Here is a 26696-nt window from a genome sequence, read left to right as displayed (position 1 = left end):
TTGTGATTCTTATAGTGACATTAATATTATTAATTTAATGTATCATTATAAAATGCTAAATTATTACTATATTAATAAATTATGATGATACAATAATAATAATTATAATTATAGTTATGATAATGTTTGTATTAATACTAATAACATTAATACCATTAATATCACTGGATTAATCTAATAATAATACATTATTAAAATACTAATAAATTATGATAATAATAATGGTGATTATAATAATAGTGATTATATGATGATAATGAGAATATTGATAATAATAGTAATAACAATAGTAATAATCATAATAGTAAAAATAAAATAATAATAACCACCAGTAATCTCCTGCTCATCTCCCGACAGGAAAAACCAGTTCCAAAAGTGTTTTTTCCAGGCCTGTGCTGGGAATTTTTCCCATTTAATTAAAAAGTGGAGCCTGGGAATGGTCACAAGAGGGAGACAGAGCCCGGCAGTCCAACAGCAGCTCCCCCTCTTCCCTGCTCGGGCATCCACGGACATAAAACCAACTTCCAAAATATCCTTATTAATAAAAAGATATGAGAATAAACTCAGTGCTTTTTCACTGTTTGGAAAATGTGGAAAATGGAGTTTTCCCCTTCTCCTTTCGCTTTTGGGATGGTTCCTCTCACGATAAATGGGATAATTACAGTCACTGCGGGGGATCCACGGGATTTGGGCACATTTGGAGAGAAAACAGGTCCCTGATCCAAGTTTATTCCCTTGCATTTGGCTCCTGGCTGCTTTCTGGGAGGCTTTACCATGGGTGGGTTACCCTCAGCAGGGGGTTTCTCTGGGTTTTTTTGGGTAAAAACACACCTCCAAGTCCTCAGTTTAAGTCTTCCCCCTCCGAGCCCATTTCCCAACTCGCCCAGCCAAGGTTGGACAACATTCCCTGGCTTTTGAATTCCCACACCCCAAGAGATACAGGAGGGAATTGGGCTGAAAAAGGAATATTGGTAAAGGAAATTCCTTACCTGGGCACTGGGGGTTGGTCTCCAGCAGAGGAATCACCTCCATCCCAGGGGCACCACACGGAAAACCGTCCTCAGCTTCCAAATTTAAACATTTAAACACGTAAACGTCCTTTTCCTTGCCTGGGAATAAAAACTGAAGCCACAGTTCATGGAGAAGAGCCGGAAACCCTCAGAAAGGGGTGTTTTCCTCCCTGCCCAAACAGCCACTGTGACCCAGGAGATGGAAGTTGTGCTTCCCTGGAATTCCTGGAAAAGCCCTTTGGGAAGGCTCTGCAGAGAAAGCTGCTCCGTTCTTTCCTTCTGTTCTGCTTTCCTGGAGTTGGGCACATCTGGGGAGCTCTCAGAAAGCCATGATTTCTCAGGAAACTGGGATAATCCTACACTTAGGACCCCCCAGAGCACATTGAAGGTGCCACCCCCTCCCCAACAGCCCAACCACTGAGTGGTGAGTGGAAACAACTTTGCAAAACACGAGAGAATTCACATTTATTGTATTAAAAAAAAAACCCCAAACCCCAACCAGGACCTGCACAAACACTTCAAAAGGCCAAGCAGGAGGACCCTGGGGAGCCCCTGTGCCCACATGGTAGGTTTTTGAACCTTCCAGTGCTCCGTTCTCCCCAGAGCACCTCCAGAACCTGAGAAGATAAATCGCGTCATTTCCACGCTCGACACCTGCTGCCTCCTCCGGAGCCTTCTGAGTCCTCCAGCTCCTCACACTTTGCTGCGGGGTGTGCTGCCTTCCTCCTGCTCCTCCTCCTCCTCATCCCCAGGGTTGACAGGGATGTACCCCCCTTCCCTGGGCAGGCACCAGCACCAGCCGGCGCCGCTCAGATCCACAGCCCCGAAGCTGAAATCCCGCAGCTCCAGGATCCTGAAGTCCACGGTGTCCAGCTTGGAGTAGATCTCATTGAGCTTCTGCCAGTAGAGCCAGGCCATCACCAGCCCCACCACCTGCAAAATGGGAGGGTCAAAAGCACTTTGTGGTCACACGGATCCCGCTGGACTTTCCAACTCTGCAACCTGCTCACTCAGCCTGACTCCCAAGGGTTGTCTCTGGGCTGGGAATTCCATGGAGCAGCCCAATGCCAGCCCCAAAATGCTGTGTTTTAGCAGGAAACCCGCCTTTGGATCATGTTAAAAAATCAGTGGATTTGAGCTTCTCCAAAGAGGTTCCCTAAAATATTGGGTCTCTGTTGGAGCACCCTCCTGCTCTTGGAGCTGGGAAAATTGCCAATCGTGGAATGGTTTGGATCAGAAAGAACCTTAAAGCCCATCCAGTGCCACCCCCTGCTATGGGCAGGGACACCTTCTACTAAACCAGGTTGCTCCAAACCTTGTCCAATCTCACCTTGGACACTTCCAGAGATCCAGGGGCAGCCACAGCTTCTCTGGGAATTCCAGCCCAGCTCCTCAACACCCTCACAGCCAACAATTCCTTCCCAATATCCCATCTAGCCCTGCTCTCTGGCACTGGGAAGCCATTCCCCCTTGTCCTGTCCCTCCACCCCTTGTCCCCAGTCCCTCTTCAGCTCTCCTGGAGCCCCTTTAGGGCTCCTCTTTGAACTGGATCCCACTGGACTTTCCAACTCTGTAACTGAGCTCTGCTCACTCAGCCTGACTCCCAAGGCTTGTTTCTGGGCTGGGAATTTCATGGAGCAGCCCATTGCCAGGCCCAACTGCTGTGTTTTAGCAGGAAACCTGCCTTTGGATGATGTTAAAGGATGAAGGGCTCAGGCAGAGGCTGACTGTTTGTGTGGGGCCAGGGAAGCTGGGGGGGAAAAGGCTCTTTTATCCTGACTGGAAGTGGCACATCCCCCAGTGCCCTGGAGCTGGGGGGCACAAGGGGGTCACCTGAGAGCACTTGGGAAGAATCAATAAAAAGAGTTCAGTAGTTCTCTATATCTTATATTTATCTCTATTACACAGAGAGTTTTGTGGCTCAAAGCTGTTCATTGTGAGTTTTGTGCTTCAGCAGGAATTTGGCTCTGGTGACTCTTGGAAACTGGGTGAATTTACCAGTGTGGCTGGAAAGTTTCCTTAACACAGAATTAGGGAATCCTTGAGGTTGGAAAAGCCCTCCAAAGTCACCCAGTCCACCCTGTGCCCCATCCCCACCTTGTCCCCCAGCCCAGAGCACTGAGTGCCACGGCCAGGCCTGCCTTGGACACCTCCAGGGGTGGGGACTCCAAACCTCCCTGGGCAGCCCCTGCCAAACCCTGACCACCCTTTCCAGGAAGAAATTCCATCCCGTGGAGCCACCTCCTCTCTCAGGGGAGGTTGGGACACTGAGTCCTTGGGTCATGGGGTAGATCCATAGGCTCCTTTGGGTTGGAAAAGCCCTCCAAGGTCACTGAGTTCACTGCCAAGGCACCACTGCCCCATGTCCCCAAGTGCCACATCCACAGGGATGTTAAATTCCCTCAGGGATGGGGACTCCACCACTGTGCCAGGGCTGGACAGCCCTTTCCAGGAAGGAATTTCTCCAGTATCCAACCTGACCCTCCCCTGGCACAGCCGGAGGCCGTTCCCTCTCCTCCTGTCCCTTGTTCCCTGGGAGCAGAGCTCGACCCCCCCCAGCTCCCCCCTCCTGTCAGGGGGTTGCAGAGCCAGAAGGTCCCCCCTGAGCCTCCTTTGCTCCAGGCTGAGCCCCCTCAGCTCCCTCAGCCCCTCCTGCTGCTCCAGCCCCTTCCCAGCTCCATTCCCTTTCCTGGACACGCTCCAGCCCCTCAATGTCTTGTCATGAAGGGCCAGAACTGCCCCAGGATTTTGGGTGTCCTACCAGTGCCCAGGACAGGGGAGGATCTTCCACCCAACCAACAGCCTCACCACAGTCATTATTAGCCAAATCCATCTCCAAATTCCCTCTTCCCTGCCAGAGGGATGTGGATTCATTGAACATCACCAGGAGTGTTGCACAGATATCCAGGGCCAGCCCTTGCTGAAAACAGGACATTCCTGCAAGCCTGGTGTCACACAGGTCATTCCAATTTCCCTGCTGGCTGGCAGGGAATTAAAAATTAGGCTTTAAATCTTCAGGAGGGTGGTGAGGAAGGGGGAGGATTTTCATCAGAGCTGGATATCAAGCAATTTGCTTTGATTTCACCCGATGGGGCTTCGCTGCAGGGGCTGAAAACATCAGGATAATTCATGGCCAGGAGGGATTTGCAGCCCAGACACTGAGGAGGAAACGGGGCAATTGGAGTGTTTTCAACACAAACTGCACCTCCTGTGCCACCCCTTTCCCCACCCTGAGCACTGACCTGGAGGAAGCAGATTTATTCCCTACAAGCCCCAGACCAAGGAAACATGGAATGGTTTGCGTTGAAAGGGAATTTAAGGCCCACCCAGTGCCACCCCCTGCCATGGGAAGGGACACCTTCCACTAGCCCAGGTTGCTCCAACCTGACCTTGGACACTTCCAGGGATCCAGGGGCAGCAGCAGCTTCTCTGGGAATCCCATCCCAGACCCTCCCCACCCTCCCAGGAAAGAATCCCTTCCCAAAATCCCATCTCACCCCACTCCCTGTCATTTAAATCCATTACAGTGACAGGTTAAACTCAAGTCTTTCAGCTGCCTCTGGGCTGGAGCTGAGGAGGGTCTGAGACCCCCAGTGCTGCTGGTGGGATGGAGCTGGAGCTGCCAGAGATGGGCAAGAACATGGGATGGGTTGGGTGGGAAGGGACCTTGGAGATCATCCAGTGCCACCCCCTGCCATGGGCAGGGACACCTTCCACAGGCCACGTTGCTCCAACCTGGTCTTGGACACTTCCAGGGATCCAGGGGCAGTCACAGCTTCTCTGGGAAGTCCAGCCCAGCCCCTTCCCACCCTCACAGCCAAGAATTCCTTCCCAATATCCCATCTAACCCTGCCCTCTGGCTCTGGGAAGCCATTCCCTATGTCCTGTCCCTCCATCCCTTGTCCCCAGTCCCCCTCCAGCTCTTGGAGCCCCTTTAGGCCCTGGAAGGGGCTCTCAGCTCTCCCTGGAGCCTTCTCCTCTCCAGGGGAACCCCCCCAGCTCTCCCAGCCTGGCTCCAGAGCAGAGGGGCTCCAGCCCTTGGAGCAGCTCCAGGGCCTCCTCTGGACTCGCTCCAGCAGCTCCAAATCCTCCGAGATTCCAGGGCTGGAGCAGCTCTGCAGGTGGGGTCTCACCTGAGGGGGCAGAGGGGCAGAATTCCCCCTCATCTGATGCCTATGGGGGATTTTTGGGCTTTCAAGTGCTCGTTTTGGTTCATGTCCAGCTTCTCATCCACAAAACCTCCCAAAGTTTAGATACAGATTACAGATGGATGGAGAAGGACAAGACCATCTTGAGCCTCAGGGCTCTTCCTCACAATTTTGAGGCTGCAAATGAGCAGTGCAGGACCATTTCTTACATCAAAGAGTCAATAAACAACCAGTCCCACCTGCCCCATCCATCAGCTGGAAACACTTGCACAGGTTTTGGAGCTGAAAAATACTATTAATCATCCTTCTGGGTCCTAATGGATTTCTTAAACAGCCTAGAAAGTGGGAACATTAGGGGAAGATAAATGGGGATGAGAGCAAAGGGTTGTAACACAAATTAGGGACCATTTTGTCCCACACTGGGAAGGGAAAAGTGTTTGCCCAGAGGAGGCTGCAGAAAATGGAGGAAAAAACTCCCCAAGGGACAAAAACAGATCAGAAAAGTGTCACCCAGAGAGCTGAAAGTGTCCCCCACCGAGCTGAGAGCAAAGAGCCAAACAAACATCTCTGGGGTTTATGAATTTGCCTTTTACAGACAGAGAAAGTCCATGAGCAGCTTGGCCTTGCACAGGGGTCACCCCAAACCAGCTCAGCATTGATTTTTCCTTCCTGAATTCATCTGGAGGTGGATCCTAAGGAAACAACAGCTTCAACAAGTCAGAAGAAGTGGAAAACTGTGTCCTTGGAGATGCTGTCCCAACACCAAGCCCTTCCTTGGAGGCCTCAGTTGGATCTTTCCCCATTCCCTAATTTTTCCCTAATCACTTCCCTAATTGCACCCACTGATCCTCGGATCAGAGCTTGTTTTCTGTTCCACCTCATCCCTGATAATGGGATTGATCACCTGAAGAACAGCCAAGATGTGGGAATCTGGGGGGTGTTTTGGCTCCCAGGGCTTTCCCAAAAATTCAGGAAATACAGGAACACTGTATTTGTGTCACTGCAGCTCTTTTGCCAGGAAAGATAACTGCAGATGCTGAAAGGGAAACTGGAGCCTGGGAATATCTTGGAATCTCCTTGTGTTATCCAAATGGCCTGGAGTGAGGCTATTTTACAGCTCCTGGGACTTCTGTTGGACACAGGGGTATGGATCTGTCTCTCCATGAACTGGGGGAGCCCAGAGATGCTGCTCCCCCACAGGGATCCAGATAATAAGATTATGCTAATCCATATTCAGCAGCAAAGCCTTCAAGGATTTAGGAAGTTTTGAAATATTATTTAAATGTATGTCAAGCTTTACATTATTTACTGTTATTAACTTGTCACCGTGGGCAGATTAAAATCCCGAGTGAGAAGAGCCCTCTGGAGTGACAGATCTGAAAGCAAATGTGTCACTTTTTCCTCCCTGAGCCAGAAAATAATTTGTGTTTACAGTGCATTTCATGCAAATGAAGAGCCAGTCAGGTTTGGGGACATCATCCCCCCCTGCTCCAAGGTGTCCTGGTTAAACTGGGGACTTCCTGAAGGGAATAAAACAAGCCCAAGTCCTGCAGCAGCAGCAGAATCCCACAGCCCTCACCCTCCTCTGAGTTATGAACCACCCTCCATCCCAGCTTGCCTCTAAATATCCTCTTTCCCTTAATGAGAACAGAAAGAGCTGTCAGGAATATCGATGGATCCAATATCTCTGGCACCAAGGGCCCCGTGTTTTCCAGAAGTGAAGAGAATTTCAACGCCAACATCGATTTTATTGCTCTGCAATATGAAGGAAGGAGTTACTGCAGAGGAACACGGCAACAAAATGTAGCAAAGGGGAGGCGAAAAACATTAAAAAGCTGCTTTTCTCCCGGCCCTGGGATGGTAATTCAGCACCAAGCACTGGGGAGTTGCTGTTTGAGGGTCATTTGGAGTTAGAAAATTGCCTGTTCTTCCCGAATGGAATTCAGGAAACCACTGTGGCCTCGGGAGGTCTCGGCTCTGCCTCTGTCTGTGCTGGTTTGGGGGGATTTAAATGCCCAGGGTTTGCAAAACAAAGGTTTTTTAGGGTACCAACCCATCAAGTCACTGCTCTTACAGGGTGCAAATAAATCCAGAGACCTTTGGATATGGAGGGAATCAATAAAGACCAATAAATAATCCACTGGGAAATCACAAGGAGTCCCTGCCCATGGCAGGGGTTGGAATGAGATGTTTTAAGGTCTCTTCCAACCAACACAGGTTGTCCAGAGAAGCTGTGGCTGCCCCTGGATCCCTGGAACTGTCCAAGGCCAGGCTGGAGCAACCTGGGATAGTGGAAGGTGTCCCTGCCCATGGAAAGGGGTTGGGATTAGATGGTCTTTAAGGTCCCTCCCAACCCAAACCAACCCATGACTCTGCCAGGCCCAAGCCAAGTATTTCTGTCTCCCATGTAGGACTAACCAGGAGGAGCTTTGGTGCTCAGCTCCATCCCTGCCAGGGCCCAGCTTTGCTCAGATCCATTTGTTCCCCTGGGTTGAACAGATTTGCACTGGGAATTCTCTCAAAGAAGAGAGAATGGCTCAGTGTGACCCAACATCCTCTTCCCTGGCAATGACTGAAAGCTCATCTCTTCCATGTCTGGATATAGGAACTGGGAAGGTTTGGAAGCAAAGAAGGAAAAGGCTCAAACACTCCTTTTCACATCCTGATACAACAGACAAGGGGCTGGAACCCAGAGGTGTTTTCCCTGAGGGATGTGTGTGTTCATCTGTGTGTGATCAGTGGCTTGTTTTGGGGTGGAAAGCTGCATTTTGGGCCCTTTCAGAGCACTCAGAAGCAGCTCAGCTCCTCCATGGGCATCTTCCTCACCAACCAAAGCCAGGATCCCTTTGGGTTTTGCTTCACAAGGGCAAGAAATAAGGATGGAAAAGAGCAACCCAAGGCTGTTCAGGAGCCCTGGCAGGGCAAAGCACATCCCTCTGCCCCACAGGCCCCACAGACCCAGCTCTGACCATGGAGACAACGAGCCAGCAGCCCAAGGAGGGGCTTTGCACCCAAAACTTCCCGCCAGGAAACCCTTTTCCATGCAAATATTTCCGGGTCTGGGGGCTGGAAAGCTGGATCCTGCTCACCAGAATTACTGAATCATTTCAGGCTTTCCCAGAGCTAATGAAGTAAAAAGCAAAGCATTTCTCTTTTATTGACTTTTCCTCCCATAAATTGGTATTTATAGAGCAGCCTCTTGTCAGGGTCATGGGCTGCAGATGGAAAAATCCCTTTTATTCCCCTTTTCTACTCCATTAAGCACATGTCAGCCACTTGAGAACACAGCAGGCCCTGGAGCCACAGGGATATTAAAAAGCAAACAAACCCCAAATTAATCTTGCAAAGGAAAAAGGAACTTTGGTGGATTCGATGCCCTTTACACCAAGAAACATTTACCATCCCTGGCAGCGGGAGATGAAGATGCCAAACTGCAAAATGCCTCTTGAAAGTCTAATTTTGCTTTTTTTTTAGGGAATGAAAGTGTTGATCTTGTGGATTTATACTCTGAGGAGGGAACATCTACCCCTGCACTGACAATCCATTACTCTGTGGATGCTCCCAGGGCAGAGCTCTGGAGATGGATGGAATTACAAAGTGAAACAGAGGTAGAAACAATTCACTCTGTGCCACAGAGTGATTTTAACCCCTAACAGGGACCTCCCAGAGATTTTTTTCCTCCCTTTTAATTGGACCTGTATCACTTTCTGCTTCTTTAGGATTGAAAAAAATCCCCCTTTTTAGGGGGGAAAAAGGGTTGTGGAGCTTTTTTTATGCTCTTATTTCTGCCTTTTTACAGTGGCTGTGTCTTCAATTTGCTAAGGAAGGTGATCCAAGGGCTGCTCTGGAGCCAGGCTGGGAGAGCTGGGAATGTCCAACCTGGAGAAGGCTCTAGGGAGACTGTCACTTTAATGGCTGTCAACTGCCAGGGAGTGGGTTGAGATGGGATTTTGGGAAGGGATTCTTCCCTGGGAGGTTGGAGAGGGGCTGGGAATTCCCAGAGAAGACCTGAGAGCCCCTTCCAGGGCCTGGAGGGCTCCAAGAGTTGGAGAGGGACTTGGGACAAGGGATGGAGGGACAGAACAAGGGGGAATGGCCCTACACTGGAAAAATGGAGATTAAGATGGAATATGGGGAAGAAATTGGGTGGGGAGGGGCTGCAGAATTCCCAGAGAAGCTGTGGCTGTCCCAGCCCTGGAAGTGTCCAAGGCCGGGTTGGAGCAACCTGGGCTAGTGGAAGGTGTCCCTGCCCATGGCAGGGGGTGGCACTGAGTGGTTTTTAAGGTCCCTTTCAACCCAAACCATCCCAGGATTCTCTGAAATACCCCCAGCAAACACCTCCTGCGAAGCCACGGAAGGGAGAAGCTGGAGATGCACTTCCTGTGGTCCATCAAAAAGCTGCTACAAGAACAAGAGACGAGGTTTTCTGCCTTGTTTGCACCACAAACACGTCTCCTGCACATTTAAAACTCCTTGGCTAATCTTGCTGGAGGCAGGGAAGGGAAGGGAGCAGCCAGCAGGAAACAAATTCCTGTGCTTTGCTGCCCCTGCTGAAAGATCTGGGGCTGCTCCATAATTAAACACAACAAGGCCACAACAGGAATTTGCCTCTGAGTGCCAGAGCCTGAATTAAAGTGTCCTTTGGAGGGTGACATGAAATGTGTGACAGCTTGGCCTCTGCCTGAGTTTGGCTGAGATGAAGGGCAAGAAGAGGGGATTGTGGAGAATGAAACAGGAAAAAGGGAAAAGAGAATTCATGGTAAAGGCAAAGGCAGGAAAATGATGGAGTTGGTGTGTTTGAATAAGGCAAATGAACAAAACCACTTCCCACTCCTCACATGGGATTTTTTTTATCCCCACTGCTTGATGGATTATTTAAAAAAGGAGGAGACATTCAGGATTTGGGAGGGATCATGGAACTACAAACTCCCCCGGCCTTGCATGGGCTGGGAGAGGGGAAAAGCTGCACAGTGATGTGTCCAGTTTCTAAGTGTTATTACAGGGACATAAATGGATTTATCCATGGATTTGGCCCATGGGCTGCTCATCATCTCCATGGAACTTCCTGGAGATCCCATGGAGGGATCCCAGCCCTGAAGCCCTGGGGGTGCAGAAGACCCTTCACTGGGCAAATCATTCAACTCAGCCTCCTGTTCCAGCACCTGTTCATTTTTTTCCCAGAGGGAAAAGGCCAATATTCATGTTTTTGAGGTGCTTGGAAAGCAAGGACAACCTTTTCTGGGTGCTTTAAATTTCTCCTGGAGGTTCTTGTTCTCTCTCTCCCCATCCAAGGTGTCTCTGGGCATCAACTCCTGATGCTGAGCTCGGCACTAATAACAAGTTACCTGATCCCTGAGATTCTCAGGAGGGAATTTTTCAGATTCCTAGTTCCTGGAAGGCCTGGAATGGGATTTTTCACCTCTCCAATCAGTCCAACACCCACCAGGACCCCGGGGATTTACAGATTTCCCTGAACCTCGTCGGACAGATGCCCAGAAGCCCCAGGAAGCCAAGCCAAGCAGCCCTTGGGTTCTCACAGGTATTTGGGGAAAAGCAGAGGAAATTCATAAATTCTGTAACTTCCTGCATCATGGAAAGGCAAAATTTGGTGGTTTCCCACATCTGGGTGCAAAGGAAGGACATGTTGTCCACCTTCTGTGTTGTTGCACCTTCTGTGGTGGAAGGACAACATGGAGAGTGATAATTTCCTACTCTCCATCAGCCAAAACTCCTCTTGGGTCCTTTTTTCTCTACAAAAGCCAGTTGATGCTCCCAAATCCCAGCAGAAATCTTGGATGAATCTTGATCAACATGAACCAAGCTCAGATCCTCAACCTTTGAACCCTTGAGGTCAAACAAGCCTGAAGTTTGGTCCTAAGAGAAGAGCAACAATGAGGAAAACTGGGAGAACATCAAAGCAGGGCTCAGGGTTTGGAGCACAATCCCAACCTTCTCCTGAGCATCCTGAAAGTTTCCCACCAGGGTGGTTTGCACCATGTTCCATGTGGGACATGACAAATATCCAAAAAGGCAGAGATGGGACGTGTCAACACATTCCCTCTTCCCAAATTTCAGGGCACTGTCACCTCCTCACATCAACGCTTTCCCCCCTTGGATCAGCAATTCAGGGACAACACTCTCCCTCCACTTCCTCCTGGCAGCTGCTGGGGATGAAGCTGTTCCTGGGCTGACAGCTCCTGGCAACACAGATGGAACTTCATCGCCTCCAAAACTTGACAGAATCAAATATGATTTATATTTAAAACTCGTCAGCAGATGGGATGAACGAGGTTCTGCATATGAAGAGCCTTTAATGGCACAACAGAGAAATCACAGAGCTGCCTCAACAGCACTTGAGATTCATCAGGGCTCAGAAATCCTCGTTGCCAGCCCTGCTTTTGCTCCCCATCCCTCCCAATTAAGAGCTTCCCGTTGGCAGGTTAATGGAGAACCCAACAGGTGGCTCCTCTAATGGGCTCTCGATGTCCTGCCTCGATTGTGGCATTTTCACCCCATTCCTGTGCCTGTTGTGTTTCCTGGTGGCAGCACAGCAGAATTCCAGGGCTCATTTGCATATTTTTAATGGAATCACTTTAGAAAAGTCAGGAATCACAGCCAGGATTGAGCACAAACTACTCCCCCACCCCAGTTTCTCATCTGGACCATCTGAGAGCTCGAGAGCAAAATCCATCCTTTGAAAAATTAACGTATTTCCCCAGCAGCTTCTGCTTTTTCCAACCACTTTCTACCTTTTGTTTCAAGCAGAAACACAGCAAAAACAGGAAATCATTTCATTCCCATTTAAATAAAACCCCATATCTGGAGAGCATCAGCAAACCCTCCAGCAGCAAACCCAACATTAATCCAACAAAAAGATTTTGCTTGTGAGCCTTGACATGAATCAGAAAAAGGATCAAATCAGCACTAAGTCATCACCAAAACAATCTGGAAGATCTGAGAGAGAGATTCCCCTCCTGGCCAGCACAGTTGTGACAGTGCTGCAAAAACAGTCCCAACCACAACCCTGAATTTCTCTCCATGTTAATTATCTGTGATGAAAAGCTTCATTACCTGGAAAGTCAGTTGGATCCTCAGACATCGTTAATGGATTTCCTGAGGCAAACACAACTAAATTTACCATTGTACTTTATTTTGGTTAATATTTCTGCTCTGTTTGAGCAGAGCCGTGAAAACAAATAGAGGGGGATTTGCTCTGCTCACACAGGCTTGATTTGCTTTCAGAGGCTGTGATTTTGATCAATAATTAGATTTCAGGAGTGTCTGAGTCACCCACCACAGTCATAAACTCTTCATTTGCCCAAGGACGCTCTGTGACAATTTTCCTACCCGGCTCACAATTCTGGATATAAATGGAGGGGAAAAATAACTAAAAGTGAATCATTTTCCTCCTCAGCAGAGTGAAAAAAGCCAGGAGAGTTGTGATGGAATCCACCACGTACCTGTGGGAGCAGCAGGGAGCAAACAATGCCCAAAGTGGCCTCGAAGTTGTCCTTGAGCCAGAGCCCACAGCGTGGATGCAACCCCGGACATGGATGATGCTGAGCAGCTCCAAGCGCTGGGAAAAGGGGGAGAAAAACATCCTGGTCACCCCCAGAGGCATCCAAATCAGCTTCTCTCCCACCACCAAACCTCCAAACACAGCTCATTAGCGGCATCTCCAGGTCCTGGTCCAGAAAAGGCCCAGCAAACCCCACAGGGATGTCATGGCTCAGGAATGTCCCAGGGAATACCCAAACTCACGTGCTCAGGGAGCCTGAGAAACACCCCAAAATTCCAGGGACAAGCAATAAAATGGAATTTATACTCAGCTGGTACCTCCAGACTGTTCCAACTGGATTTTTTTTAGGGGATCTGGGGAAGAGGAAGCAGCAAATCTGTTAGAGAGTCCAAAAAGTCACCTCTTTGTCGAGTGTCCTGTACCCACAGAGGGTGTTCACGACCTCTCCAGGGGCCTGTGGAGAGAGAAAGTTGAACAAACTCATCCCAGAGCAACAAAAGTATACAAAGAAGTACAAGAAACAAGACTTAAAAACAAGAAATAGAAGAGCTGCCCCATCTGGGACTATTCAGAGCAGCAAAAGTCGAGCAGACTCCAACCCCCACACCTCACGTTGTCACCTCAGGACCCTTTTTTGCCCAAAGGTGATGCTTGAACTGGACATTTTGGCAGAAAGTTGTTGGAGTATTTTAATTATATTTTTTCAACCCCTTTTCGCTCTGTTTTCTGCTGTTCTGGAGGATGTTCAGGCCCCCAAACCCTCTCCCAGTGATTTAAACCATGACCATCTCCACATCCTGGGGGCTCCTGTAAAGCAGCTCTTTCCCAGCATTCCCTGAATTTCACCTCCAGTCGTGTGTCTCCTTCAGAAAAAATGGAATTTCACAGGGATTGAAGGTATTGGGCTCTCCAGAAATCAAGACTTTGGGAATTTCCCCAAAGTCTTCCATCACTTTGTAGAGAAAAATAAGGTTTTCAGACATCTCCAGGGCTGAGACCTTTGGCGGCCAAATAAAATGTTTCAAGAGCTGCAGCCAAAAGGAGACTTCCCACTGCCAGAGGGTGGGGTTGGATGGGATGCTGGGAAGGAATTCGTCCCTGGGAGGATGGTGAAGGGGTGGGATGGAGTTCCCAGAGAAGCTGTGGCTGCCCCTGGATCCCTGGAAGTGTCCAAGGCCAGGTTGGAGCAACCTGGGCTGGTGGAAGGTGTCCCTGCCCATGGCAGGAGTGGAACTGGATGGGCTTTAAATTCCCTTCCAACCCAAACCATTCCATGATGTCAGAGGTTTGAAAAGAGACATTGGAATTGTCTTTTTCTCACCCCAGGGTCCCCATCCCCCCCATCTGTTTGTTCTGGGATGGGGGGTCAGGGAGGGGGTGGGTTGGGGTGAGGACAGGGGGAGGGCTCGGGGACAGCGCGGTGGCCGCAGGGGACAGAGGGAGTCCTTGGGTTGGGGGCTTTGGGGTTTGGTCCAGGACCAGACAGAGCAGGAGCCCCATTTTTGGCTGCCTCTTTCTCTTTTTCTGAGAGGAAGTCTTTTTTCCCCCACGGGACACCTCGTGGAGAAGACCAAGAGAGAGAGACAGACCCAGGTCAGAGTGAGGTGTTCTGCCTTTGCACTGCCTGGGGGAAAAAGGGATTGTCCTGGTTAGAACAGCTGGGACCAGTTATCACTGTACCCAAAACTGGGTATTCCAGAGCCTTCCATGCCATTTCCAGAAACTGTTCTCAATGAACCATTTCCACCCTCTGCCCAGAGCAGCCCTGACCCCTCAGGCTGTAAACTGGGTGTTCAGAGGCCTGGGAGACAGGGAGGGTGCTCCTGTGCTCACCCCCAGTGTGGAACTGGGAGACAGGAGGGTGCTCCTGTGCTCACCCCTCAGTGTGGAACTGGGAGACAGGAGGGTGCTCCTGTGCTCACACCCAGTGTGGAACTGGGAGATAGGAGGGTGCTCCTGTGCTCACCCCCAGTGTGGAACTCCTACCCTGAGGGAGGTGCTGGGCATTCCTGCCTGAACTGGAGGAGAGATAATCTTGGGGTCTTGGGACTTTTTTAACCACTCGTGGGATCCAGAGGAAGACTGCAGACCACCACTCTTGCCCAGACTGCACCAGCACTCTCACCAACAGGTTTTTTCCCTTCTCCTTTTCCTTTGGACCCAGGGGGCCCAACAAACACCACTCTGTTCATGCCCCAGGGTGCTGGGTTAGACATTTGGGTTTTCTGGGTTAAAACCAGCTGTTTGTCTGTAGAATTGTATTTATTGTATTATTTTATTAAATTGTTATTCTGACCTGTAATCTCTCCTTGGAGTTGAGTTCATTTCCCTCCCTGCTGGTTTACCTTTAAACCAGCACAGGGATTCCTTCATTGCTGGCTGTGGGCACAGGGGGCTGAGAGCAGCTGTTGAACTGCCAGGACAGTCCTGCCTCCCCCCCAGCCCCAGGTTTCTCCCCCCACCTGGGGAATTGGGACTTTGTTTTGTTTTCTTCTGAAAGTTTTTGATTGCACCATTTGTTGTTTATTCAGATTTTGTTAATAAAAAGCTGTCTCTTTTCCACACTTCCACTTGAAGTTTCTTAATTCCTAAATTGTAATCTTGTTAAACTAAGACACAGGATTATTCCTTCCCCTCTGTATTAATCACCTGGGATTTTTCCCTCTCTGCTCTGCCAAGTCTTTTCTTGGCCAAATTCTCACCCAAAACCATGGGGAGTGTAAAAATACCCCACAGTCCACTTGGATTTCTTCAACACATCCCCACTTGTACCACAAAAGGACAACCCATGAATTTCTAATTCCACCTCCAGGAGCTTTAGGATTCTTAATCAACGCCCTGATTAGAGCTGACAATTATTTTTGCAGCTGATCTGCATGTCAGACTTCCAGTGATAATTAAACCACTTCACATTTCACCCTCTTCCCACTAAAAACCCCACAACAATACAAGGTTGATGATAAATTCTCCTTATTAAATCCTTGGGGCACAGCCAAGGCTGGGAGCCAGTGCTGATCCTCCCAGTGCTCTGAACCTCCAGGAGGTTTTGCTACCAGGATTAAGCTCAGCAAATCCTTGTTTGGAAGTTTATAGCACTGCTGGTACAGCAACCAGGGATATTTGTGCTTGGTTTTGGCCCAGCTCCTGGGATTTTATCTCCACATGTGCTGGATTGATGACAACGAGGAGCAGGGTCTGCTTAAATGGTCTGTGTCAGCACTGACACAGGCTCAGCAGAAAAGCTCTGCTTGGAGGGGGTGTCTTGATTCCCAGATTTGTGAATCAGCTCAGGAGAACCTCCTGGCTCTGCAAATCCACTCCCCTCTGGAGTCCAGCCCCGTCCAACCCAATAGGTTGGAAATGCCACCTTCCAGGGGCAGTTGCTCGTGGGATTTCCTCATTCCACTGCCCAAAGGTAGCTCTTTGTGCAAACACAGCCCCATTTCCAGGAAAATCCTCAAAAATCTCCTCCCCAGGAGCAGATAAACACCCCCAACACACTCCTAAACCCCTCAGTGAAATGTATTGGACAGGAGAGGAGCAGAGTGCATCCAGATCCATGCTGGGATGCAGCCAAGTCATGGAGTCATGGAATGGTTGGGTTGGAAGGACCTTAAAGATCATCCAGTCCCACCCCTTCCCACGGGCAGGGACACCTTCCACCAGCCCAGGGTGCTCCAAGCATCACCCAACCTGGCCTTGGACACCTCCAGGGCTGGGGCAGCCACAGCTTCCCTGGGCAACCTGTGCCAGGGCCTCCCCACCCTCACACGGAACAGTTCCTTCCCAATATTCCATCTAAAGCACCACACAGAATCATGGAATCCTTTGGGTGGGAAGGGAACTTAAAGCTCATCCAGTGCCACCCCTGCCATGGGCAGGGACACCTTCCACTGGATCAGGTTCCAACCTGGCCTTGGACATTTCCAGGGCTGGGGCAGCCACAGCTTCTCTGGCAATTCCAGCCCAGCCCCTCAACACCCTCCCAGCCAACAATTCCTTCCCCATATCCACCTAAATCCCCACTTTTGCCATGGGAAGCCATTCCCTGTGTCCTGTCCCTCCATCCCTTGTCCCCAGTCCCTCTCCAGCTCTTGGAGCCCCTTTAGGCCCTGGAAGGGGCTCTCAGGTCTCCCTGGAACCTTCTCCAGGCAGAGCAACCCCCAAGTCCTGTGTTGCTGCTATTGTTTCAAAAACAATCCTCCAAACCATTTTATATCACAGAGTTGAAAACTTTGGCATTTCTAACAACTCCTTGGATGATACAAACAGAAACAGGCTAGGACTTTGCTCTACATTAAAACAGCAGAGTAAAATACAACAAAAAGAGTCCATAAATATATATATTTTCTAGTTCTTTATCATCTCACACTGATGTTGTGTCAAGCTGAAAATGCAGGTTAGAAGAAATCCTTCAGTGCAGAAATATGCAGTGATAACCAGTGATTAAAAATATTCCATTTTTTTATGGAATATTGAGTGAAATAAAGGCATTTTCTGTGCCTTGTCTGCCTTACCTTCCTGATGCAGCACGTGTAGGGCACCCCACAGGCCAGGGGCCCACTGCTGTTGCAGGAGTGGTACTGGTTGACCCCCCAGTCTCGATATTCATCCCCACCACAGCAGGAAAACTGCACAGGGAGGAAAAGGAGAGGGTGAGAGGGGCAGCTGAACCAGCATTTCCAGGGCCATGTCCTGCCAGGTCAAGGGGGAGTGGATTTAACCTGAAAGAGGGAAGGGCTAGATGGGATATGGGGAAGGAATTGCTGGCTGGGAGGGTGGGGAGGGGCTGGGCTGGAATTGCCAGAGCAGCTGTGGCTGCCCCTGGATCCCTGGAAGCATCCAAGGCTGGGTTGGAGCAAGGTGGTCTGTGGAAGGTGTCCCTGCCCATGGCAGGGGTGGAATGGGCTGATCTTCCAGATCCCACCCAACCCAACCCATTCCATAACCCCAACACATCCCCCTCCAGCCTTTCCCTACAATCTCCACCCCCAGCTTTGACAGCCCCAATTATTTCCTGCTCTCAGGACCCTGAGGGGGAAGCTGCAGACACTCTGTAAAACCAGCAGTGGGTGTTAAGCCCTGCTTAGCCCTGGTTTGGAGGCTGGGGCAGTTCCAGGTGGATCCCAGTGTTGGACTCAGCTTTGCTTGGAGCCCAGCAAAGCTCAGGCTCATTCAAGCCTGACTGATTTAATTCCAGGTGACTAATCCAGCCTATTCCCCAGGGGAGATGGCTCCTCCAGCCCCTGAATGAGCAGATTTCTTGGCTCTTGAAGGCAGCTCAGTTGGTGCCATTCAATGCTAATAAGGCTCCAAAGTCTAACAGGGATTTCTCCTCCTGTCAAGTTAAATTAGAGATCAAATGCTGCAGCTACAAAGGGAAAAAAAAGCTGCTTTTTTCTTCTCTTCCCACAATGAAGGCAAAAAAAAAAAAAAAAGTTTAATGAAAGTCATTCTCTGTTCTCCACAGAATGAAAATGGGTTTGTTACAAAGCAAATCATCCCTTCTTGTGGCAAACAAATTTGAATCTTCACATTTTTCCCCCAGAAAGAAAAGCCTGGAGAGGCAGGAGAGGGAAGGGGGTGTTTGGTAAGAGAGAAAAAACCCCAGGTTTTCTCCATTTTTAAGCATCAACCTCTTCAAGGAGAAGTTTTTGCAGAGGCTGAACCCTCTGAGTATCTGCTCCCCCCAGGGGGAATTCTTGGCCAAAGGGAGCAGGAGAAGCCACAGCTCTGGGGGTTCTCCCACCCCAAAATGGGCAAACATAGCAAGGAGCACCCAAAACACAGATTTGCAACTAATTTCTGACTTCCTACCTCTAATTCCTCTGTTTTTAATCCCACCTGTGTCAGTGAGGGAGAGCAGCTCCCAAAATATGCCTGGAAAGAGGGGAGAAAACGCCCAAAGGGATATTGGTGGGCTTGATACCCCAATGCTGCAAAGTTTTTTTCCATTTTCTTTTTTAATTGTGCAAAACTTGGTATAAAATCCTTCAAACAAACTGCCAGGAAGCCTCACTGGGGTGTTTTCTCCTCTGCAAAAACAGGTTTAGCCCAAACTCCTGCTGTGCCCGTGCTTATTTCTAATAAGTTGGCCCAGCCTTCAGGTGGGTTTTACTTTCATGTGGGTTCCTGCAGCTCAGAGAGGAATAACAGGTGGAAAAACCAAAGGGAGAACATGGAAAGAGCCTCCCAGGTCCCACCTGAGCAGCTCTGAGTGTTCAAAACTGCCTCCACTATCTGAGAAATGAGGACTTTTTTTCCAGCTCCAATATCCCCCTGGGAGGAGCCCCACTGGGGGAGCTGCCTTTAATCCTTCTCAGAAGAAGGGAGGAAGTTTTATAAGCACAGCATCTCACCTCTCTGAGCTTTACTTTGAGTTTGGGCAAGAACTGAAGCTCTGGCAGCTCTTTGAAGTTCAAATCAAACCTTGCTCTTCCCCTTGTAGCAGCAAACCACTAAAAATGATCAGAGCAGGAGAACTGAGGGAGTGACTGGCACCAAACCTGGTTGGATTTGCTTTTAAGAGAAGCACAGTTGATTTTATGGCACCTGAGCAGCCCAGGTTACTCTGAGAGGATGAAAACTTGGTGTCAGCATGGGGGGATCACTGCCAGCCCTGCTTTTTTGGATAAAACACGGGCCCAGAGCAGCCTGTGACCATCATTTACTGGTAATTCTTGCCTCACTAAACCCCTTGGCTGAGCTCAGCTTTGCTGGCACACGGCTTAGTTAGGTCAGGCAGAACCACTCCAGCTCCTCAGGATTTGAGTTTGGCTTGAACCCTCTCTCAAGCCATATTAATTTTTGAGGCCAATTCTTTTCCATTTCCACCTGCTCACAGGCAGCCACACCCAGGAGGCGACAACAGGTGAATCCACATTGTTTGCACCATCACCCTGGTAATGAAACATTGCAATTCCTGGCACTTAAAAAACAATATTTAGAGGTTTTTCTCACTCTGCTGAACTCCTGCCCTCTGCAGCCCTGGGATGTGAGGCTGGAGACCACCAGGACTGGTTTAAGCGTGGGAGGGGGCTTGGCTCTGGTTTAAGGCATCACTTGAGAGAGGGTTCAAATCCTAAGGAGCTGGGGTGGTTCTGCCTGACCTAACTAAGCCGTGTGCCAGCAAAGCTGAGCTCAGCCAGGGGTTTTAGTGAGGCAAGAATTAACAGTAAATGATGGTCACAGGCTGCTCTGGGCTCGTGTTTTATCCAAAAAAGCAGGGCTGGCTGTGATCCCTCTGTGCTGGCACCGAGTTTTCATCCTCTCCAAGTTGAACTGGGCCCATAAACCCAATTTTTAGTATCTTCTAAGACATAAATCCCCTGCTTTGGCCTCTCCTGGTCCCTCCCTCAGGATGAGCAGCTCTGCTGATCTCAATCCCTGCCTTTGCTGTTGCTCCTGCTTTGGGAACCACAGAAGCACATCGACCCTCCCAGCAAGGAGCTGCACACCCTTGCAAAGCTCGTTGTCTCCCAGGTAAAACGTGGGATAATAAAGATTTATGTGGAAGTGGCCACAACTTTTAGCACAGAGAGACCTCGAGATGAGGATCTTCCCCTGAAAACTTGTAATAAAAAGGGGAATAATAACTCAAGGGAAGAAGTAGAGGGGAAAAATGTTGGAAAAAGAGAGGGAGATTGTTTGATAAGAGTCTAATCCTCGGTGGTTTGGAGATACAGGAACGTTCCCATAAATAAACCCAATTTATCTGGAGGTTTGTGGTCCAAGGCTCCTCAAGGGTGACTCCAACGAGGACTTTCTGCCCCCATTTATCATCCAGAGGTCGGAATTCCAGCCTCCTTTTGGGGTGGTTAGAGCAAAACTTGGAAAATATTCTGATCTTGCTCAGAATTGGGCAGGACCTGAGACCTTCAGAGGGTTCTCAGCCTGATTAATGAGCTCAGCTCAGCAAGGCTGGCTCCAAAGGCAAGAGCAGGGATTTAATCCAAGACAGGAGAGCTCAGAGGGCCTTAAATTCCAACCACATCAAAGAGGAAGGAGCTTCAAATCTCCTTTTCTTCAAAGGGAAACAAAAGACTCCCAGATTTATGATGCTTCATAATGAAAGGAGAGAAACTGGGCTGAGGGGAGAACTGAAAGAGCTTTGCTGGGAAAGCTCTGCTCTCCTCAGCCAATCCAGGACACAGAAAATCCCTGAAATTCTCCTCCTGCACCTCAAATTTTGAGGGTTTTCCACTTTTTTTTTTTCCCATTTATCAAATGCTTTGAGCCAAGTGGTCCCTCCACAGCGACTCAAATAATGGAAAAACCAAATATCCTCAAAATATGAGCAAAACTGCATCCCCCAAATACCCAGATGTGGCACCTGGGGACGTGGTTTAGGGTGGGCTTGGCAGTGCTGGGTTGGACTTAGACAGGACTTAAAGAGTTGTTGATCCTCGGGGGTCCCTCCCACCCCCGAATATTCTGTGATTTGGTGACTTAGAGGATCTTAGGGGGCTTTTCCAACCTAAATGGTTCTGTGGAGGTCACCTCTTCTTCCAGAAAATCTCCAATTTTCCCATGGGAACAAGGGCTTGGCCAGGTCCTGGTGACACCTGAGTCAGGAGACCCTCCCAAGGTGCCCCTCCAAGGGTCTCTGTAGCCCTGAAGCAGCTCCAGCACATGTTATTTTACCTCTTCTCCTCCCCCTGAGCAGGTTGGGGAAGATCCAAAAAAGCTCCCAGGCCTTAGGTCCCAATTTCCCACCAAAACCCGGGAGTATAAATATCCTGGAGCGGCTCGTCCCGCGGTGAGGAGCAGGAGATGCTCTTTGCAGCCACACAGACGTCAGAAGGACTCACCAAAAACCCCCTGGGGGAGCAGAAGGGCCCAAAAAAACTCCCCTGCAAACCCAACCAGGTCAAGATGTTCCAAGCAAAGCAGCCAGAGGCTGGGAATAGACTCCAAAAGCACAGTGAGAGGGAATGTTTGTGCTTCGGGGGTGAGTGGAGTCAAGAATTCCATGGAAAATCCGCCGTCAGACCCCCCTGAGGTGACTCCCCCTCCAACCAAACCTTCTGCTGCACAAAGTCCAGGATGTTCTTGAAGTCCAGGTCGTCGTAGTAGTGCCTGATGCCCTCCTGGATGTTGGAGTGGAAAACCTCGTTCATCTGGGGACAGAAATCCCAAAAATACGACTCGTGGATGGAAAATGTTGCAAACCAGCAGGTTTTCCAGAGCTGTGGCTGGAGGAGAAGCTTAACCCTGGAAGAACAGCCTATTTTTGGGGGGCAAACTCCATCATTTTTGAGCTCCCTGGGTTAGAGCTCCCGTGGAATCTCCCCTTTCCCTGCACGTCCAAGCAGATCCACCCAACTTTCTCAACATTTTATTTTTTCCCATTATTTTTCCCATTACTTCTTAATTATTGATTTTTCCTTATTATTTTTTAAATTACCTTTTCCTTTATATTGCTTTTTCCTTGTTATTGATTTTTTATTACTGATTTTTTTGTGTTAATTTTTTCTTGTTAATTTTTCCTTTTTATTGAGTTTTTCCTTTTTATTGATCTTTTATTATTGATTTTTTCTTATTATTGATTTTTAGTATTTATTTTTCCTTTTTATTGATTTTTTCCATATTGCTGATTTTTCCCTATTATTGCCTTTTCCTTATTATTAATTTTATTACTGATGTTTTCCTTTTTATTTTTCCTTATTAATTTTTTATGATTGATTTATCCTTTTTATTGCATTTTTCATTTTTATTGATTTTTTATTATTGATTTTAGTATTTATTTTTTCCTTTTATTGATTTTTTCCTTATCACTGATTTTTAGTATTTCTTTTTTCCTTTTTAATGATTTTTTCCCTTATTGCTGTTTTTTCCTATTATTGATTTTTTCCTTATTATTGATTTTTTATTATTTATTTTTCCTTTTTTATTGATTATTTCCATATTATTTTTATTATTGATTTTTTCCTTTTTATTCATTTTTTATTATTGTTTTTTTCTTATTACCGATTTTTTTGCTATCAATTTTTTCCTTATTACTGATTTCTTTATTATTTTTTCCTTTTTATTAATTTTTTATTATCAGTTTTTCCTTATTACTGATTTTTTTGCTATCAATTTTTTCCTTATTAATGATTTTTTTATTATTGATTTTTTCCTTTTTATTGATTTTTTTTCCCCTTATTCTTGATTTTTTTTCCTTATTCTTGATTTTTTTCCTTCCAATTAACCACTAATTGAACTAAAAACCCATTTTCCAGGTGCCTGGGAAGGTTCTTATTGAGCTGGAACGGAGCTGGGAATGTCCCGGGAAGAGTCTTTGACTCCTCACAATCCACCAGGAATGTTAATGAGGGAAAAAAGAACTTTATTCTGAGTTACAAACGGGCGAAAGAGGGGGGAGGGAACGTTGCTGTGCATAAATTAACTCTGACAGGAAAATTAGAGGTTGGGAAAAGCAGGAACAGAAGAAGGTGGAAAGAAGAGGGATGAAGGCACCTCAGAGCTGCGAGGAAAACCAGCACGTGGGGCTCAAACAGCCCTCAGGGGACTGTTGGGGGGAGTTTATTAAGATTCTAATTCCTGGTTTGCTCCCCATTAACGACACAACAGAAAACACCCAGATTTTACCCTTTCCCTGCTTGTTTTTTCCCCAGAAAGGCTCATCCCCAGATCCTCCTGTCCCCCAGGGAACACCCCTAATTGAGTCTTGGTTTCAGGTGGGACAGAAATGTCCCAGGGTTAATTCAGTCCTGGTTACAAGACCCCTCCAATCCTGTTGATCTCCAAGCCCCATTTGCATCTCCACAATATTTCAATATTCAGTAGCTTCAAGGCCACTAAATTAATTCCTCCTTGCTGCTTATTTAAGCAAAAATCCAATTCAATATGGTTTTAAGGAGTTTAATAAACAACCATTGTTCCAAATGCAATTTTGTGCCTCCAACCAATTTTCAGTCAAGTGGATTCATCACTTGTCAGACCCTTCTTTTCTCCTTCCCCCACTGTTTGATTTTTAATTAGGTTTTGATATCACCCGTTAAATTTAAATTAGGGGACAATTTAGGCCTTTAATGGATTCTGCTCAATCCAGGAGTTTCATCAGGAGGATTCAATCCCTTCTCCTGATGGCCCCCCTTTCTCCCTGGCATTCCTGCAGTGTAGGATGGTGCTGGGAATCAATCCTGAGGCTCAGATTTGGAACAAAGCACAGCATTTAATGCTGAATTTCACAAAAAAAGAAAACAAAACAGTGTGCAAGTGGCAGCACTTCTGATTTTCTGTTTGTGGTCTCGAGCAATTTGATTTTCCTTGGAGCAGCACTGAGGATTCAAGGATCAGAGGTGTTTGGGGAGCTCTTGGGAGCTGCTGGATGGAGCTGGTTACAGCACCCCAAAGTCCTCCCCCACTGCCTCCCTTCAGCCTTGGGGCTCAGAAGTCCCAAATAAATCCCAGTTCCTGGGCTGATCCCACAGCCTGAGCAGCAGGGGAGGGAGGGATTCTGCCCCCTCAGGTGAGACCCCACCTGCAGAGCTGCTCCAGCCCTGGAATCCCCAACATCAGAAGGATTTGGAGCTGCTGGAGCGAGTCCAGAGGAGGCCCCGGAGCTGCTCCAAGGGCTGGAGCCCCTCTGCTCTGGAGCCAGGCTGGGAGAGCTGGGGGGGTTCCCCTGGAGAGGAGAAGGCTCCAGGGAGAGCTGAGAGCTCCTTCCAGGGCCTGAAGGGGCTCCAAGAGCTGGAGAGGGACTGGGGACAAGGGATGGAGGGACAGGACACAGGGAATGGCTTCCCAGTGCCAGAGGGCAGGGCTAGATGGGAAGGAATTGTTGGCTGTGAGGGTGGGAAGGGGCTGGGCTGGAATTCCCAGAGAAGCTGTGGCTGCCCCTGGATCCCTGGGAATGCCCAAGGTCAGGTTGGAGCAACGTGGCCTGTGGAAGGTGTCCCTGCCCATGGCAGGGGGTGACACTGGATGATCTCCAAGGTCCCTTCCCACCCAAACAATCCCATGTTCTTGCCCATCTCTGGCAGCTCCAGCTCCATCCCACCAGCAGCACTGGGGGTCTCAGACCCTCCTCAGCTCCAGCCCAGAGGCAGCTGAAAGACTTGGGATCAACCTGTCACTGTAATGGATTTAAGTGCCAGGGAGTGGGGGGAGATGGGATTTTGGGAAGGGATTCTTCTCTGGGAGGATGGGGAGGGGCTGGGATGGGATTCCCAGAGAAGCTGTGGCTGCCCCTGGATCCCTGGGAGTGTCCAAGGCCAGGTGGGAGCAACCTGGGCTGGTGAAAGGTGTCCCTGCCCATGGCAGAGGGTGGCACTGGATGGGCTTTGAGGGCCCTGCCCCCCCCAAACCCTTCTGGAACTCTGGGATGGGTTTGAAACCACTGAGCAGTTTGTCCATCAGGGAATCGATTTTCAGAGCCTGGAAACAGAAATCCCAGAGGTTTTCCCCTCCCTTATTCCTTCCCTGAGCCAGCAGAGATGGATATTGGCTGTTCAATCACTCGTTCGATTGCAGGGCTGAGATTAAATTGGGACCAGCAGAGTTTCTGCAGCAGGAGGTGGAGGGTGGCCAGAAAGGGCATCACTGGAAGCATTTCTGGTCCAGCAGGCTCAGCTCTGACTCAGACCCATCCTTAGGACTGCAGCCAGAAGCTCACCTAATTAACGAGAGGAGCTTAATGAGTCCTCAAGAAAAAAACCCCCCAGGTTTTTGGCTGAGACTCTGTGGCTCCCTTGGGGGCTCTGGGTGGTGCTGGAGATCCACCACAGCTTTGGAGCACCAGCAGCAGCCCCAGCAGAGCAAGGAAAACCTTCCATCCCAGGAATCACAGATAATTGAGGGTTTTCCCTCCTGCTGACAGAGTTTGTCAGCACTCAGAGGCCTCCTGGCTGCACCCACCTTGTTCTCAAAGATGATTTCGATGAACAGCAGCAGCAGCTCTGTGAGGAAGATCACCAGGAGCACCCAGAAGAACTGCAATGAGGAAAGGAAGGATTAGCCCAGCTCTGTGTCCAGATGTGCCATCAGGACACCTGAGAGTTGCCCTGAAACACTTGGAAATCAGATCATTTCATTACCTGCTCTCCAGGGACCTGCAAATCTCCAAAGATCTCAGTCTAAACAAGGAAAGATGTTTGTTCCCTTCAAGAAAGCGAGGAAGGAAGGGTGGAAGAAGCCAGGTGGCCAAATTCTGGGTGGGAAAAGAGGCCAAATGGGAGCAGTGGGAGCAAATGTTACCCCTGGGTAGGCCCAGGTGTGTGGTGGGATGGTTGGACATGAAGCTTCCAAGCTGGACATCCAGTGGAGGATCTTACATCCCACAGAATCCAGGCAATAACTCCTGTGGCAACAAATTCAGGCTGGGAATCAACATCCTGGTGGAGCAAACGACTTAAACCAGGAGGTTTGATGCTTGTGCAGCCCTCACAAATCAGTCTCCTTTGGTCCCTCTCTGAGAGGTCCCATCCAGCTTCAAATCCCACTTTGGAAGAGTGAAAACAAAGCTCTGCTCAGCTCCCACCTGTCTCCCCAAGGTTCCCTCCCCCAGCTCTTCTTCACCCAAAAAACCACCTGAATGGAGCATCCAAACCCTCCTGGACAGAGCAGAAAACATCCCTTTTTTTGCTTTCCCAAGCACTGCAGGAATTGCAATTTTGGAGCCTCAAGAGAAAAAGGAAGGTGAAAAAAAAGTTATTAAAAAAAGGGGGGGATGGGGTGAGGGGGAGAGATAATTTATTACCACAATATTAACTTGGACTGTTGGTTTATTAGAGTTTACAAAGTCAGGGAGCCAAAATTTAACCTCCAAAGCTCAGCAAAACCAAAATGCTGCAGCAGCCAAACACCATTTCATGCCCCAAACCCCAAATCATTGGGGTTTTAATTACCCACCCACTGATGAGTCCTCAGAGCCACCAGACAGGTCCCACTGGAGGAGCAGCTCCATCTCCATCCCCACCAAAATCAGCTCCTAACAGGCCAGGGGTCATTAGGCAAGGGAACCCCTAATTAAGGAGATAATTAAGGTGTTATCTCAGTGACAAATCATCTCAA

At 48.8% G+C, this 26696-nt stretch overlaps 1 protein-coding gene across 1 annotated transcript in view; it reads right to left on the bottom strand.

Annotated features, from left to right (window-relative positions):
* Positions 1 to 1449: 1449 nt before the first annotated feature.
* The window catches only part of LOC135403760 (tetraspanin-15-like), a 45393-nt gene continuing 20146 nt past the window's right edge, over positions 1450 to 26696 (bottom strand). The window contains 7 exon segments of the mRNA XM_064638063.1: positions 1450 to 1943; positions 12619 to 12686; positions 12689 to 12734; positions 13078 to 13131; positions 17195 to 17308; positions 21701 to 21796; positions 25542 to 25616. Coding sequence (XP_064494133.1) covers positions 1704 to 1943; positions 12619 to 12686; positions 12689 to 12734; positions 13078 to 13131; positions 17195 to 17308; positions 21701 to 21796; positions 25542 to 25616 — 693 coding nt within the window. The 3' untranslated portion in view covers positions 1450 to 1703.

This window comes from Pseudopipra pipra, chromosome 28, assembly GCF_036250125.1.
Source record: "Pseudopipra pipra isolate bDixPip1 chromosome 28, bDixPip1.hap1, whole genome shotgun sequence".
NCBI lineage: Eukaryota > Metazoa > Chordata > Aves > Passeriformes > Pipridae > Pseudopipra > Pseudopipra pipra.
The sequence above is the reverse complement of the archived record's forward strand: the minus strand, read 5'-3'. Positions and strand labels throughout refer to the sequence as shown.